Source organism: Protobothrops mucrosquamatus, unplaced genomic scaffold, assembly GCF_001527695.2.
Source record: "Protobothrops mucrosquamatus isolate PMUCROS unplaced genomic scaffold, P.Mucros_1.0 scaffold2791, whole genome shotgun sequence".
NCBI lineage: Eukaryota > Metazoa > Chordata > Lepidosauria > Squamata > Viperidae > Protobothrops > Protobothrops mucrosquamatus.
The window spans coordinates 73,156-88,003 of NW_015388828.1; the positions used below are offsets into that span (position 1 = coordinate 73,156).

The 14,848-nt window shown below is 42.0% G+C and overlaps 1 protein-coding gene across 1 annotated transcript in view; it reads right to left on the reverse strand.

Annotated features, from left to right (window-relative positions):
- The window catches only part of MYT1 (myelin transcription factor 1), an 83,264-nt gene that overhangs the window by 23,129 nt on the left and 45,287 nt on the right, over window positions 1-14,848 (reverse strand). Inside the window, exons 13-16 of the mRNA XM_029286047.1 lie at window positions 14,611-14,673; window positions 14,179-14,247; window positions 5,766-5,828; window positions 4-87 (exon numbers count right to left, since the gene is read on the reverse strand). Coding sequence (XP_029141880.1) covers window positions 4-87; window positions 5,766-5,828; window positions 14,179-14,247; window positions 14,611-14,673 — 279 coding nt within the window. The remainder of the gene's footprint in view (window positions 1-3; window positions 88-5,765; window positions 5,829-14,178; window positions 14,248-14,610; window positions 14,674-14,848) is intronic.

Consider the following 14,848-nt stretch of genomic DNA (forward strand, 5'->3'; position numbering starts at 1 on the left):
TACTTCATCAGTTCAGGATCCTCCTTGTCATCCTTTGTGGGTGGGATTTTCATTCCACTTTTCTTGGCACGAGGGCAACCTGATAAACTATAGGTTTTTTTAAAAAAAACAGAAGAGAAAAAAAATGGACATCACAATGAGTTGGGCAAATTCCTTCCCATCTTGATGCTGGTTGCCTTACAGGTAGTCTTAGACATACAACTATTTGTTTAGCGACTGTTTGAAGTTACAACAGCTCTTAAAAAAAACCTGGTCCTCGCACTTATGACCGGTCTGGCTCGGTGACTTTGGTCAATCACCAGGAGACATTGAATTCTAGTCCCACCTTGGAGTTGAAAACGGCTGGGAGACTTTGGGCCAATCACCAGGAGACAGTGAGTTCTACTCCTGCCTTAGGCATGAAAGCCAGCTGGGTGACTTTGGGCCAGTTATTCTCTCTCAGCCCAACCCACCTCACAGGGTTGTTGTAGGGAAATCAGGAAGAGTAAGGGATATTAGTTTTGCCCACTGCCTTGAGTTACTTGTAAAAAAAATAATAAAGACAGGATATAAGTAAATACAGGTAGTCTCTGACTTACAACAGTTCATTTAGTGACCGTTCAAAGTTACAATGGCACTGAAAAGAGTGACTTGTCCATTTTTCACACTTACAACCATTGTGGCATCCCCCTGGTCACATGATCAAAATTCAGACGTTTGGTAACTGACTCATACTTATGACGGTTGCAGCGTGTCAGGGTCATGTGATCACATCTTGTGACCTTCTGACAAGCAGAGTCAATGGGGGAAACCAGATCCACTTAACAACCATGTTACTAACTTAACAATTGCAGGGATTCACTTAACTGTTGGCAAAATGGGGCAAAATTCACTTAACAATTTTCTCAGCAACGTAAATTCTGGGCTCAGTTGTAATAATAATAATAATAATAATAATAGTAATAATAGTAATAGTAGTAGTAGTAGTAGTAGTAATAATAATAATAATAATAATAATAATAATAATAATAATAATAATAATAATAATAATAATAATAATAATAATAAAGTTGCAAGGGAGCTTGGAGATCATCTAGTCCAATCCCCTGCTCAGATAGGAAAACCCTATATACCATTTCAGACAAATGGTTGTCCAGTCTCTTCTTAAAGACTTCCAGTTGGAGCATTCAGAGCTTCTGGAAGCAGGTTGTTCTACTGGTTAATTGTTCTCACTGTCAGGAAGTTTCTCCTTAGTTCTAGGTTGTTTCTCTCCTTGATTAATTTCCATCCGTTGCTTCTTGTTCTGCCTTCAGGTGCTTTGGAGAATAGCTTGACTCCCTCTTCTTTGGGGCAGCCCCTGAGATATTGGAAGACTGCTATCATGTCCCCCCTCGTCCTTCTCTTCATTAAACTAGACATACCCGATTCCTTGTATGTTTTGGCCTCCAGTCCCCTAATCATCTTTGTTGCTCTTCTCTGTACTCTTTCTAGAGTCTCAACATCTTTTTTACATTGTGGTGACCAAAACTGGATGGACTGAGGACTACCTGTAAATAGCTAACTAACCCTGGCTAAGATGGACGTGAGTAAAGAAAGTGGAAGTTCTACCATCTAAATAATTCACCGGCTGGCCCTCAAGTGGGGGAAATCTTCCTTACACACACACACCTTACTCCCAGGAAAGTATTAATTGATGGGGGGGGAAACACCCCTTTTCTCCTGAAAATGAACATCTCATTTTCATCCTAACACCGAAAGGAACCATTCCCCCCCCCTTTGATATTCCCACATGTGCTTTGATCTGATAATTTCCGTTTCCACGCCTCGGAGGGGAGGCAAGCGGTGGTGAAAATTAAAAAAAGAAAATGAAGGAAATGACAGTCATTTGCACTGAGGGGTGCAGCTTTTGCAATTAATAGTGTCTGGCTAGGAAGGTATTTGCTAGCAGATGGCAGATGTTAATGGAGCTGTTCAAATGGGAGACAGCCGAGGTCCTCATTAATGTTTGAAAAAGATAATAGGAGCCATAAATACACTGGTGTTATTAACAGGATTTTTGCATCAGCTAATATCTGACCCTTTCATCTTTAGGCTGCTGCAGAGAAGGTAAGTGATCTGATTCTGGGAAGTTTAGCTTTTTTGTGAAAATCAGATTGAAGAGATGAAAGTCGGATTCATCTCTTGCTAATTTTTCCAAATACAGTGCAATTTGTCTATTGCGCGAAGGAAAAAAAAAAAGACATTGAGACTTTGGAAAAAATGCAGAGAAGAGCAACTGAGACGATTAAAGGCCTGCAAACTACAGAAGAACGGTTGCAGGATTTGGGTATGGCTAGCCTAGACAAAAGAAGGACTAGAGGGTGACATGATAGCAGTATTCCAATATGTAAGGAGCTGCCACAAAGAAGAGGAGGTCAACTTATTTTCCAAACCACCAGAAGGCAGGACAAGAAACAACGGATGGAAACTAACCAAAGAGAGAAGCAACCTAGAACTCAGGAGAAACTTCCTAACGGTGAGAACAATTAACCAGTGGAACAGCTTGCCTCCAGAAGTTGTGGGTGCTCCAACACTGGAGGTTTTTAAGAAGAGACTGAACAGCCATTTGTCCGAAATGGTATAGGGTTTCCTGCCTGAGCAGGGGGCTGGACTAGATGACCTCCAAGATCCCTTCCAACTTTATCATCATTTCCTACTTGAGCAGGGGGTTGGACTAGAACAGGGCTTTTCAACCTTTTCACCCATTGTACCACTTTTAGGATATGGCAATATCTGAGTACCACCAGTCGCCTAGCAAGGTGTCAAAAACTTGATGATCCCCCCCACAAAAAGTGATAAAGTACAGGTAATCCTCGACTTACAACAGTTCGCTTAGTGACTGTTCGAAGTTACAATGGCACTGAAAAAAGTACCCCCTGAGTCACAGCTGAGCAAGACACCTGCCTGCCCACCTGGTGGCGCTCTTCCTCCTGTCCGAGGTTTTCATTGTTGTGAGCGTTTCTGTTGAGGATTGGCAGTGGGGGTGGGGGGGTGTTTGGTCTTTATTCCCCTTGTCTGCTGGGTGATTGCAGCAGGTTTTGGTCACTTCACATGACCCTGGGACACTGTGACCGTCATCAATATGAATCAGTTGCCAAGCATCTGAATGTAAATCACAAGACCCTGGAGATGCTGCAACATTCCAGCTGATCGGCGCTTCTTCTGGGCTCAGCAGAAGCGCCAGGATCAGTGCTGCTTTCCAGCTGGAGCCTGGCGCTGATCCTGGCACTTCCGTTGAGCCCTGACAGCCCCGAAGAAGTGCTGATCCTGGCGCTTCCGCTGAGCCCTGACAGCCCTGCAGCTCCAGCCATCTCTTGCTCAAGCTTGTGCGGTGCTGCCACCGGTTCAGCTCATTCCCCTCCCCCGCTACCACTTTTCTAGGATGGTCGCGTACCACCTGCCAGGTGCCAATGTAGCACAAGTGGTACCCGTACCACTGGTTGAAAAGCCCTGGACTAGAAGACCTCCAAGGTCCCTTCCAGCTCTAATCTCAATTGAATTGAAAGAGCAACTAGAAATGACTGCGGAATTGAAACTAATTTTTTTTTTGAGGAATACATAAGTTATATATATTTTAGTCACATTTTGTCCAGTTCTGTAGGTTCAGGATAGGACGTTGGAAAATTGCAGAGGGAAAAATTATTGATTTTATTGCCTTAGAAAGTTTCTTAGCATCAGGTTGTTGTTTTTTTACTTGAATTTGACTGGCTTCTCTCTAACAGCTGTTTTATACTGTTCATGCCACAAAGGAGAATATTTGTAGTTCAGGGTTGAACTGACAGGGTCCTTGGTGCTCTCTGAGATTGACTGTTTTCTTGCAGACGTTTCATTACCCAACTAGGTAACATCATCAATGCTAGCAAGACAGTAAGCAAAGTCAGAGAGCACCAAGGACTCCATACTGTTTATGGTTATGGCAGATGAACGGGGAACGGATACAGGTATCTGCCTCAATAGTACCGTAATAACTGTGAGCTGGATCTGGGAGTCCTAGTGGACAATCTTAAATATGAGCCAGCAGTGTGCAGCAGCTGCCAAAAAAAGCCAACACAGTGCTGGGCTGCATTAACAGAGGGATAGAATCAAGATCACGTGAAGTATTAATACCACTTTACAAGGCCTTGGTAAGGCCACACTTGGAATACTGCATCCAGTTTTGGTCACCATGATGTAAAAAAGATGTTGAGACTCTAGAAAGAGTACAGAGAAGAGCAACAAAGATGATCCGGGGACTGGAGGCTAAAACATAGAAGGAACGGTTGCTGGAGTTGGGTCTGTCTAGTTTAACGAAGAGAAGGATGAGGGGGGACATGATAGCAGTGTTTCAATATCTCAAAGGCTGCATTAACAGAGAGGTAGAATCAAGATCATGTGAAGTGTTAGTACCACGTTATAATGCCTTGGTAAGACCAGACTTGGAATACTCATCCAGTTTTGATTGTCACAATATAAATAAACATTGAACATTGCCTTCAGAAGTTGTGGATGCACCATCCCTGGAGATTTTTAAGAAGAGATCAGACAACTCTTTGTCTAAAATGCATAGAATCAAAATCACATGAAGTATTAGTACTGCTTTATTAATCCTTAGTAAGGCCACATCTGGAATACTGCATCCAGTTTTGGTCACCACATTACAAAAAAAGATGTTTGAGACTTTGGAAAAAGTGCAAAGAAGAGCAACTAAGACAGTTAAAGGCCTGGAGACTAAAACATATGAAGAACAGTTGCAGGATTTGGGAATGGCCAGTCTAGAGAAAAGAAGGACTGAGGGACATGATAGCAGTATTTTAGTATTTGAAGGGCTGCCGCAAAGAAGAGGGGGTCAACTTATTTTCCAAAGCACCAGAAGGCAATTCAGGAAACAACGAAACTAACCAAGGAGAGAAGCAACCTGGAATTAAGGAGAAACTTCCTAACAGTGAGGATAATTAACCAGTGGAACAGCTTCCGTTCAGAATGCAACAACACTTGAGGTTTTTAAGAAGAGACTGGACAGTCACTTGTTTGAAATGGTACAGGGACTCCTGCTTGAGCAGGGGGTTGGACTAGAAGACCTCCAAGGTCCCTTCCAACTTTGTTGTTAACTGAACTGAACACCAGTGAGGCTTTCTCAGCCATTGGTTCAGCTGAGACCACAGCATTTGCTTCATGACCACTGCAAAAAATGTTGTAAGATCGGGTCTGTCACAGGGTGGCCCAATTTATGACTGTCATTACTTAGGACTTTAATGATTGGGCTCCATTGTGGTTATAACTCGAGGACTGCCTGTATCTGCACCACCCTTAAAAAAATAATTCCCACTAGTGCTCAGATTAGCCCTGACTCTGCTCACCTTTTGAAAGCCTTGAATATTTCCCTGTTATGGTGATCGGGGGAGTAAGTGAGCCCACCCTGCCTGTGTAAGGTTTCTGTGGTATCCATTTTCTGTTTGAATGGATAAAACGTCCTTTTTTTAAAATCTTGTGCTTTTAAGCCTTTGTTAGATACTCTGAGTCAGATTAGTGAGATGGCTGGCTAAATAAATCAGTTTTAAATAAATGCATAAATAAGTAGGATAGGATGGAGGGAAAAAATCAAGATGGTGGCCATGATCAGGCATTGGATTGTGTAGTTGTAGCCACCATCTTGACTTTTTTTGACCTCCTTCAAAAGAGGCCTGGGCTTATGAGTTTCCCCAATACAGCAATTCCCCTTTTCTCTGTCTGCCATTGGTCCCATTTTTGTACACACATTTTCAACTTACCTCCTATGTGATGCATAATTTCCTGTTATATGACCGGACCCATCACAGCCAGGAGTTGGGCACCTGAGAGGAAGAAGGAGGAGGAGAGGGAGGGAGGGAGGAAGGAGAGGGGAAGGATAGAGGAGGAAGAAAGAAAGAAAGAGGGAGAAGAAGAAGAAGAAGAAGAAGAAGAAGAAGAAGAAGAAGAAGAAGAAGAAGAAGAAGAAGAAGAAGAAGAAGNGAAGGAGAAGGAGAAGGAGAAGGAGAAGAAGAAGAAGAAGAAGAAGAAGAAGAAGAAGAAGAAGAAGAAGAAGAAGAAGAAGAAGAAGAAGAAGAAGAAGAAGAAGAAGAAGAAGAAGAAGAAGAAGAAGAAGAAGAAGAAGAAGAAGAAGAAGAAGAAGAAGAAGAAGAAGAAGAAGAAGAAGAAGAAGAAGAAAAAATTATCATCATCATCTCAGGATTCTTTTTTTACTGTAGGTAAATTTCAATGAAGAAAATTCCAGATCAACATAAACATGATTGTAAATCGGCTTCCCTTCTTTTTACACATCAAAGTAAGGCAAACCCAGGCCATAACTTGTTTCAGCAGTGTGTTGTTTTTTTCCCCTCTCTCTTATCACTGTCATTTGTCATTGAAGACATGTTGGCTCCTATGATTCTGGGAGCACAGAAAAGAGAAAGAAACCATAAAACTGAGGGGATGGGTGGTCCTATCAAATTTATTACTATTGAATGGGAGATCTGAAGCAGGATTTAAGACGAGAACAAAAATCTGTGCTGGAATGAAGATTCAAACAGTTTCCCCACATTCAGATAATCTTAGACTTGAAAGAGAGTGTCTAAACCAGGGGTCTTCAAACTCGGCTCTTTTATGACTTGTGGACTTCAAATCCCAGAATTCCTCAGCCAGGTACTTTGGCTGAGGAATTCTGGGAGTTGAAGTCTACAAGTCATAAAAGGGCCAAGTTTGAAGACCCCTGGCCTAAACCAACACATTCAACCTTATTCTCTTCAGGAATTCAAATAGGTAGTCCTCATTTAGTGACTGCCTTGTACGGGAACCCTTCAGTTACATCAATCCCTTTATGACCAATCCTCACTCTTACGACGTTTGCAGGTCTGTAAAGCAAAGCCAAGCGGAAGCCAGATCAGAAGCACGGCTGTAGTTTCGTTTAGTGACCGCTTTGCCTATTGACTGCGTTGCCAGGTCCCAGGAGTCACTAAACAAGGACCATGTCTATATTATTTCCAATCACTGGTGGACCAGTTTGTGCTTGAGCTCACCAGTTCCTGCAATTATAAATTCTGCTATTGAGCTCTCCTTTATAACAACCTAGAGGTAAGTCCCCAACTTATAGCTGCAACAAGATTGCCCATTACAAGTTGTGAGTCGTAACAGTCTGAGGATCAGTAATGCACTTTTCATGAGATTTTGGTTGAAATTTCGAGGGTCAGCTTATCTGCAGATAGGCTTATCCACGATTATATGTGTTATAATTTTTTATACAGGTAGTCCTCAACTTACAGTCCTTCATTTAGTGACTGTTCAAGGTTACGATGGAACTGAAAAAGGTGACTTATGACTGGTCCTTGCACTTACGACCACTGCAGCATCCCACAGTCACATGATCAAAATCTGGCCGTTTGCCAACCAACATGTTTTTAAAATGGCTGCAGTATGCTGGGGTCACATGACTGCCATGTATCTGGAGGCTAAAACATATAAGAAACGGAATTGGGTATGTCTAGTTTAATGAAGAGAAGGACGAGGGGGGACACGATAGCTGTTTTCCAGTATTTGAGGGGCTGCCCCAAAGAAGAGGGAGTCAACCAATTCTCCAAAGCGCCTGAAGGCAGGACAAGAAGCAACGGATGGAAACTCATCACGGAGAAAAGCAACCTGGAACTGAGGAGAAATTTCCTGACAGTGAGAACAATTAACCAGTGGAACAACCTGCCTCCAGAAGCGGTGAATGCTCCTGTACTGGAAGTTTTTAAGAAGAGATTGGACAGCCATTTGTCTGAAATGGTTTAGGGCAGGCATGTCAAACTGCCAGCCCACAGGCCGGATGCCGGCAATGGGGAAAAAGTCCCAATACGTCACATGACGTTGCGAGTTTGACATGCCTGGTTTAGGGTTTCCTGCCTGAGCAGGGGGTTGGACTAGAAGACCTCTAAGGTCCCTTCCAACTTTTATTATTATTATTATTATTATTATTATTATTATTATTATTATTATTTAATAATAATAATAATAATAATAATACTTGCCAGCCAGCTTCTAGCAAGCAAAGTCAATGAGGGAAACCAGACTTGCTTAACGAGCATGTGATTCATTTATCAACTGCATTGATTCCTTTAACAAACATGGTAAATAAGTCATAAAATTGGTCACAGCTTGCATAACCACAGAAATCCTACTCCCAGTTGTGGGTTGTAAATTGAGGACTATCTACAATCGACTGTTCGCCTTAATTTCCCATTATATGTTATAGTTTATTTATTCATTTTTGCCAACTATCAGAAAAATGCAGATAAATCTGTGCTTTGAAAAGCCTGAATGGGCTGAAGAAGCTGTCAGTGATTTATTTAATTTCCTTTTTTCTGGCTTGGGGGGGAACTGGGGGGAGGAGAAATTTTTATGACTTCTCAATGGATTAATAACGGTCGTCCCTGAGTTACGACCACAGTTGACCCCAAAATTTCTGAGATGTTTGTCAATTTTGGCCCATTTTACGACCTTTCTTGCCACAGTTGTTAAGTGACTCCCTGCGGTGGTTAAGTTAGTAACACGATTGTTAAGTGAACCCGGCTTCCCTCCATTGGCTTTGCTTGCCAGGTGGTCACAAAAGGGGATCACGTGACTCCGGGATGCCGCAACTGTCATAAATACAAGTCAGTTGCCAAGCATCCGGATTTTGATCACGTGACCATAGAGATGCTGCAATCGTCCTAAGTGTGAAAAACGGTCACAAGGCACATTTTTCAATGGCGTTGCAACTTTGAATGGCCGCTAAATGAACTGTTGCAAGTCGAGGACTACCTGTAGACTCCTATTTTTTTTTAGGGATAGCACATCGTGCTAACAATGTGGAAATATATTCCCTGGAATTGCAAGACACATAGTTACCACTTCCCAAGGGTGGCAAAAACTCATTCAGGGTCAGAGAGGAGAGTGCGTGATTAAAAGGGACAGGCATCCCGAAGGCAAAATTATAATTTCCACACAACGACTTAGCGTTTTCCATAAGCATATGGAAATAAATTTCACCTCCTTTCATGTTGAAAAATCTTTGAACAATTCTCTCGGAACTCCTTATAACAATAATTCACAACTTTGCTAGTGTAATTAGCACCTTATGAAGATACCCGACAGCTTCTGGATCGAGTTGCAGGTAGTCCTCGACTTACGACCGCAACTGAGCCCAACATTTCTGTTGCTAAGCGAGATGTTTGCTGAGTGAGTTTTGCCCCATTTTACGACCTTTCTTGCCGCCGTTGTAAAGTGAACCGTTGCAGTGGTTAAGGTAGAAACGTGGTTGTTAAGTGAATCCGGCTTCCCCACGGCTTGTCAGAAGGTCGCAAAAGGGGACATGGCCACCGTCATCAATATGAGTCCAGTGGCCAAGCGTCTGAATTTTGATCACGTGACCCTGGGGACGCTGCGACGGTCGTTAAGTGTGGAAAATGGTCACGGGTCACTTCTTTCAGTGCCGTTGTACCTTTGAACAGTCACTAAATGAACTGTAGCAAGTTGATGTGTTCCATTCTCCCCATGAAGGAAGATCTTGATTCAGTCAATTCATAGGTCACCCCAAGAACAGGCGACCTTCTCTATCTCTCAGCTTGATTAATCAACCCTTGGTGATTGGCAATTGCAGGAAGGAACAGATCTTAGGAAAAATGTTTGCGATTCATGACACAGCATGAGTTGATCAAAACTCCTATGCACAACGTTCAATTTGTGGTGCTCCTGGTGCTCTCTGAGCTCGGGGTTGTTTTCTTCCAGACGTACGATGACAAAAGTAGTTGATGAAGACTCTCAGTCATCCCGGTAGAGATACAGTGGTGGCCAAAACTGTGGAAACCTTTTGGAAAAGTGTACAGTAGAAATGCCACCTTTGGTTAAGTTTCCACCATTTTTTCTTCTAATTTCTTTATAACTGTAGCCTCGTTCACTTAATAATACTATTTTACATCGCTTTCTGGGCGACCAGTCAACTCTTTGCACCATTACTTTAATTTTATTATGTTTTACAAGCTCACTCAATGAAAGAACACAAAAAACCCAACCAGCTTGATAGCCATCACACAACACACTGACAAATGTCCTCCTCTCAGGTTCAATACAGGACATCAATAACTGAATCCTACTGTGATCCGATTGGCTCATGGCCCAAACAAGATGACACCCGATTGGCTCTCTAAACACTCATGCTCATTGGCTACAATCAGATGAAGGAAAGCTACCTGAGATCCACCTAAGCAAATTTTGCTTCCTTTTTCTGGTTATTTGGCTATAAATTTTCATAGAATACAGTACCGATAATTGAACAAACTTTGTTGCATTACATTCTTGATTAAATTATCTTTCCATTGATATATAATTTTATGGTACTACTCCCAAAAAAAGAGGTGTTATTAGCCATCAAACCTCAAAAATACATTTTCCCCAAAAGGTTTCCACAATTTTGGCCACTACTGTATCTGGAAGTTGAGTCACGGCAACTGGGCTTTTGCTCTTGTTGGTTTGAAGTGTTTTACTGCTTATCCAAGTCGCTGGGTAATATAGGAAGTCCTCGACTTATGACCTTAACTGTGCCCAAAATTTCCATAGGGAAGCGAGACATTGGTTCAGTGAGTTTTGTCCCATTTTACAACCTGTCTTGCCACAGTTGTTAAGTGAATCATTGCAGTTTGTTAAGTTAATAACATGGTTGTTAAGTGAATCTGGCTTCCCCATTGACTTTGCTTGTCAGGAGGTCGCCAAAGGAGATCACTGTGACCCAGGACACTGCAACCGTCATAAATAAGAGTCAGTTGCCAAGCGTCTGAATTTTGATCGATCAACCAACCAACCAACCAACCAACCAACCAACCAACCAACCAACCAATCAATCAATCAATCAATCAATCAATCAATCAGAATAGAGCTGGAAGGGACCTTGGAGGTCTTCTAGTCCAACCCGTGCTCAAGCAGGAGACCCGTAGACTAGGGGTCTTCAAACTTGACCCTTTGATGACTTGTGGACTTCAACTCCCAGAATTCCTCAGCCAGCGTGACTGGCTGAGGAATTCTGGGAGTTGAAGCCTGCAAGTCATCAAAGGGCGAAGTTTGAAAACCCCTGCCCTATACCATTTCATATGATCATGTGACCATGGGGATGCTGCAACAGTTGTCATTGTGAAAAATGGTCATAAATCACTTTTTCAATGCTGTCGTAACTTCCAACGGTCACCAAACGAATGGTTGTAAGCCAAGGACTACCTGTAGACTGAAGAAGCTACTTGAATAAGCAACTAAATGTTTCACAACCAATAAGCAAAGAAGTCCAATTACCCAACTAGGTAACATCATCAGTGCTAGAAGGGAGTAGGGTTCGCCCTTAGCTTTTATAGACGCAGGGGTAGGCAATCTCGGCTTTTATGACTCGTGGACTTCAACTCCCAGAATTCATGAGCCAGCATGGCTCAGCTTGGAAACCTCTCCCTTTCTTCTCAGCATGGCTGGCTCAGGAATTCTGGGAGTTGAAGTCCACGAGTCATAAAAGGGCCAAGGTTAACTACCCCTGTACTAGTGTTTCCTTGATTAAGCTGTTGTTTGCTCTATGATGGTTTGTCCGTCGTTGGCAATTCCTGGATCGTAAAAATGGGTGGAAAATAAACACCAACATTATCTATCAGCTGACCACCTTTGAGAAAAAGATATATTGAGAAAAAGATATATAGCCCAGTTGCCCAGTTGCCGTGACTCAACTTCCAGATACAGTAGTGGCCAAAATTGTGGAAACCTTTTGGGGAAAATGTATTTTTGAGGTTTGATGGCTAATAACACCTCTTTTTTTGGGAGTAGTACCATAAAATTATATATCAATGGAAAGATAATTTAATCAAGAATGTAATGCAACAAAGTTTGTTCAATTATGTCTATTCTATGAAACGTTATAGCCAAATAACCAGAAAAAGGAAGCACAACTTGCTCAGGTGGATCTCAGGTAGCTTTCCTTCATCCGATTGTAGCCAATGAGCGTGAGTGTTTAGAGAGCCAATCGGGTGTCATCTTGTTTTGGCCATGAGCCAATCAGATCACAGTAGGATTCAGTTATTGACTTCATGTATTGAACCTGAGAGGAGGACATTTGTCAGTGTGTTGTGTGATGGCTATCAAGCTGATTGGGTTTTTTTGTGTTCTTTCATTGAGTGAGCTTGTAAAACGTAATAAAATTAAAGTCATTGTGCCACGAGTTGACTAGTTGCCCAGAAAACGATGTCAAATAGTATTATTAAGTAGACAAGGCTACAGTTATAAAGAAATTAGAAGAAAAATGGGTGGAAGCTTAACCAAAGGTGGCATTTCTACTGTACACTTTTCCCAAATGGTTTCCACAATTTTGGCCACTACTGTATGTGTGCCAGCTTTGGTGGGTGAATTGCTTATGTAATCAAAGAAAGTATAAAAATAAGGCTTTTCTGATATTTGGGCCTTTTTCCTCCCTTTAGAGAAGCCCATCTTTGTTCAGCTGAATAAAAACTTAAAGCTCGAAGGCAACTTCTGCTTTCCTGTATTTTTTATCAAGCAAAACCTCAAAACCTGCATAGCGTTGTGTGCTTTTTTTCTCTGATTCCCATTCCTTCTGCAAATACAATTCCATTCAAATATACCTATGAAGTCTTGCCATTATTCTGATCCTACTGAATACAGGTAGTTCCCGACTTACGACTGGCTACTTAACGGCTGATCGAAGCTACCACAGACCTCCTCGGAGCTACTTACAACGTGGTTTCCAAGTTTCAATGGCTGCCCACCCATGGTCAGCGTGACTGGGCACTTGGCTACTGCCCTGCTGTTATGGCTGTTTGGATCCCGTGGTCGCATGATTTGTGACATATTTTTTTTGCAGGAAACTGGTGTTCACTTCCTGTTTCTGTCAAAAAAAACCCCACTTACAGGGTGTAATGGGTCCGTGTAACAAGCGCGGCATTCTCTTAGTGACCGTGGTGTTCCTTTAAGAACCACCGCAAAAAAAGAATTGTAAAATCGGTTGCAGTCATCGTGACTTGCTTAGCGGCTGCCACGACTTACGACAATAATTCCGGGTTCAATTTTGATCCTAAGTTGTGGATTACTTGTAGTGACTTTGAATGCAGTGATGCGTCAAGAAGACTTAATTAATCGAGGTTTAATTGAAGAAGAAAAACGATGCCGTCATCTGCAGAAAGAACTGATTGAAATTCTCGAGGGTCACTGAGGGAGAAGTTAGAGACTGTTTTTTGAAAAACCTTGGATACTTTTTCTAGTGCGGACCAAGCATTTTGCTGTCTTTGTAGTTTGTGGTCCATGAGTTGTCAACTCTGCTAACAAAACCAGGGCTATTAGACAGAAGACGGACTGCTAATATTGCATTGTTTACTAGAAAACCATTAAGAGATTTGGGGGGAAAAATAAGTTGCATTAGTCAAGAATGCCCAATCAAAATCTGCCTGAGATTCAAATATATATATATAAATCAGTGTGAATTTATAAACAATTTGGGCAATTTTTCCTACTGTCATCCAAACTCCGTGTCTCTTTGATTAGATGGCCAATCAAAATCTGCCTGAGATTCAAATATATATATGTATATATATATAAATCAGTGTGAATGTATAAACAATTTCAGGCAATTTTTCCTACTGTCATCCAAACTCTGTGTCCCTTCCCAATCCAGTACAAATAGTCTTTGACTTACGACCACAAAATTTCCATTGCTAAGTGAATTCAGTGAGTTTTGCCCCATTTTACCCTCTTCCTTGCCACAGTCGCTAAATGAATCACTGCGGTTGTTAAGTAAGAAACACAGATGTTAAGTGAATCTGGCTTCCCCATTTGACATTGCTTATCAGACATTTTGCAAAAGGGGATCACATGACACACACACACACATCCCCGGGACACTGCAACCGTCATAAGTACATGCCAGTTGGCAAGCGTCCGAATTTTGATCATGTGATCGTAACGGTCGTAAGTGTGAAAAACGGTCACTTTTTCCTCTGCGGTTGTAACTTTGGCTGCGAAACTAATGGTTGCAAGTCAAGGACTATTCGGTGCTTGGTAGGTAAAGTCAGTCAGCTCCCAGGCAGATTTCGGTTTTAAAGGGAAATTGCAAGCAAAGAATAAGAAGCGGGGAAGGATAGGGAAAAAGAAACGAGAGATCTGAGTTTAGCGCAAACATACTTGAGGTCAGCAGAGTGGGCAGCCATGAGGTTTCTGAGACTCTTGTCAGCAAGAGGACAACCAGACAGACTGAAAAAGAAGAGATGGAATATTTGGGTAAGCTAAAAAAAAAAAAAAAAAAAAAGTTGGGAAAATCAAAGCAAGGGGAAGAGGGAATAGACAGGGCTGAGCAATTGGAGCCACGTTATAACTGGCGGACTTCAACTCCCAGAATTCCTCAGCCAGCCAGCCAGCTGGCTGGCTGGCTGAGGAATTCTGGGAGTTGAAGTCCACCGGTCATAAAGTTCCCGTAGTTGCCCAGCCCTGGAACAGAACCAAAGTATGCACACTTTTTTTATTTTTTTTTTCTTAAAGAAAAGATTTTATTTTATTTTTTGCTTTAAAGAGACGGTCACAATCCGAAAAGAGTAAGGGTAGGTAAGGTGAACTAACCTGCGATGAGAAGCATAATTTCCCGTGATGTGTCCGCTGCCATCACAGCCTGGGGTAGGGCAACTGAACGAAAATAATTATGGGGAAAAAAACGTGAGTGGCCAAAAAATATAAAGAAACCGGTAAGATTCGTGCATATGTGAAAAAAATATATATCTAAAAATAGAAAAAAAAGGAGAAGATTCTCTCTCTCTCTCTCTCTCTCTCTCTCTCTCTCTCTCTCTCTCTCTCTCTCTCT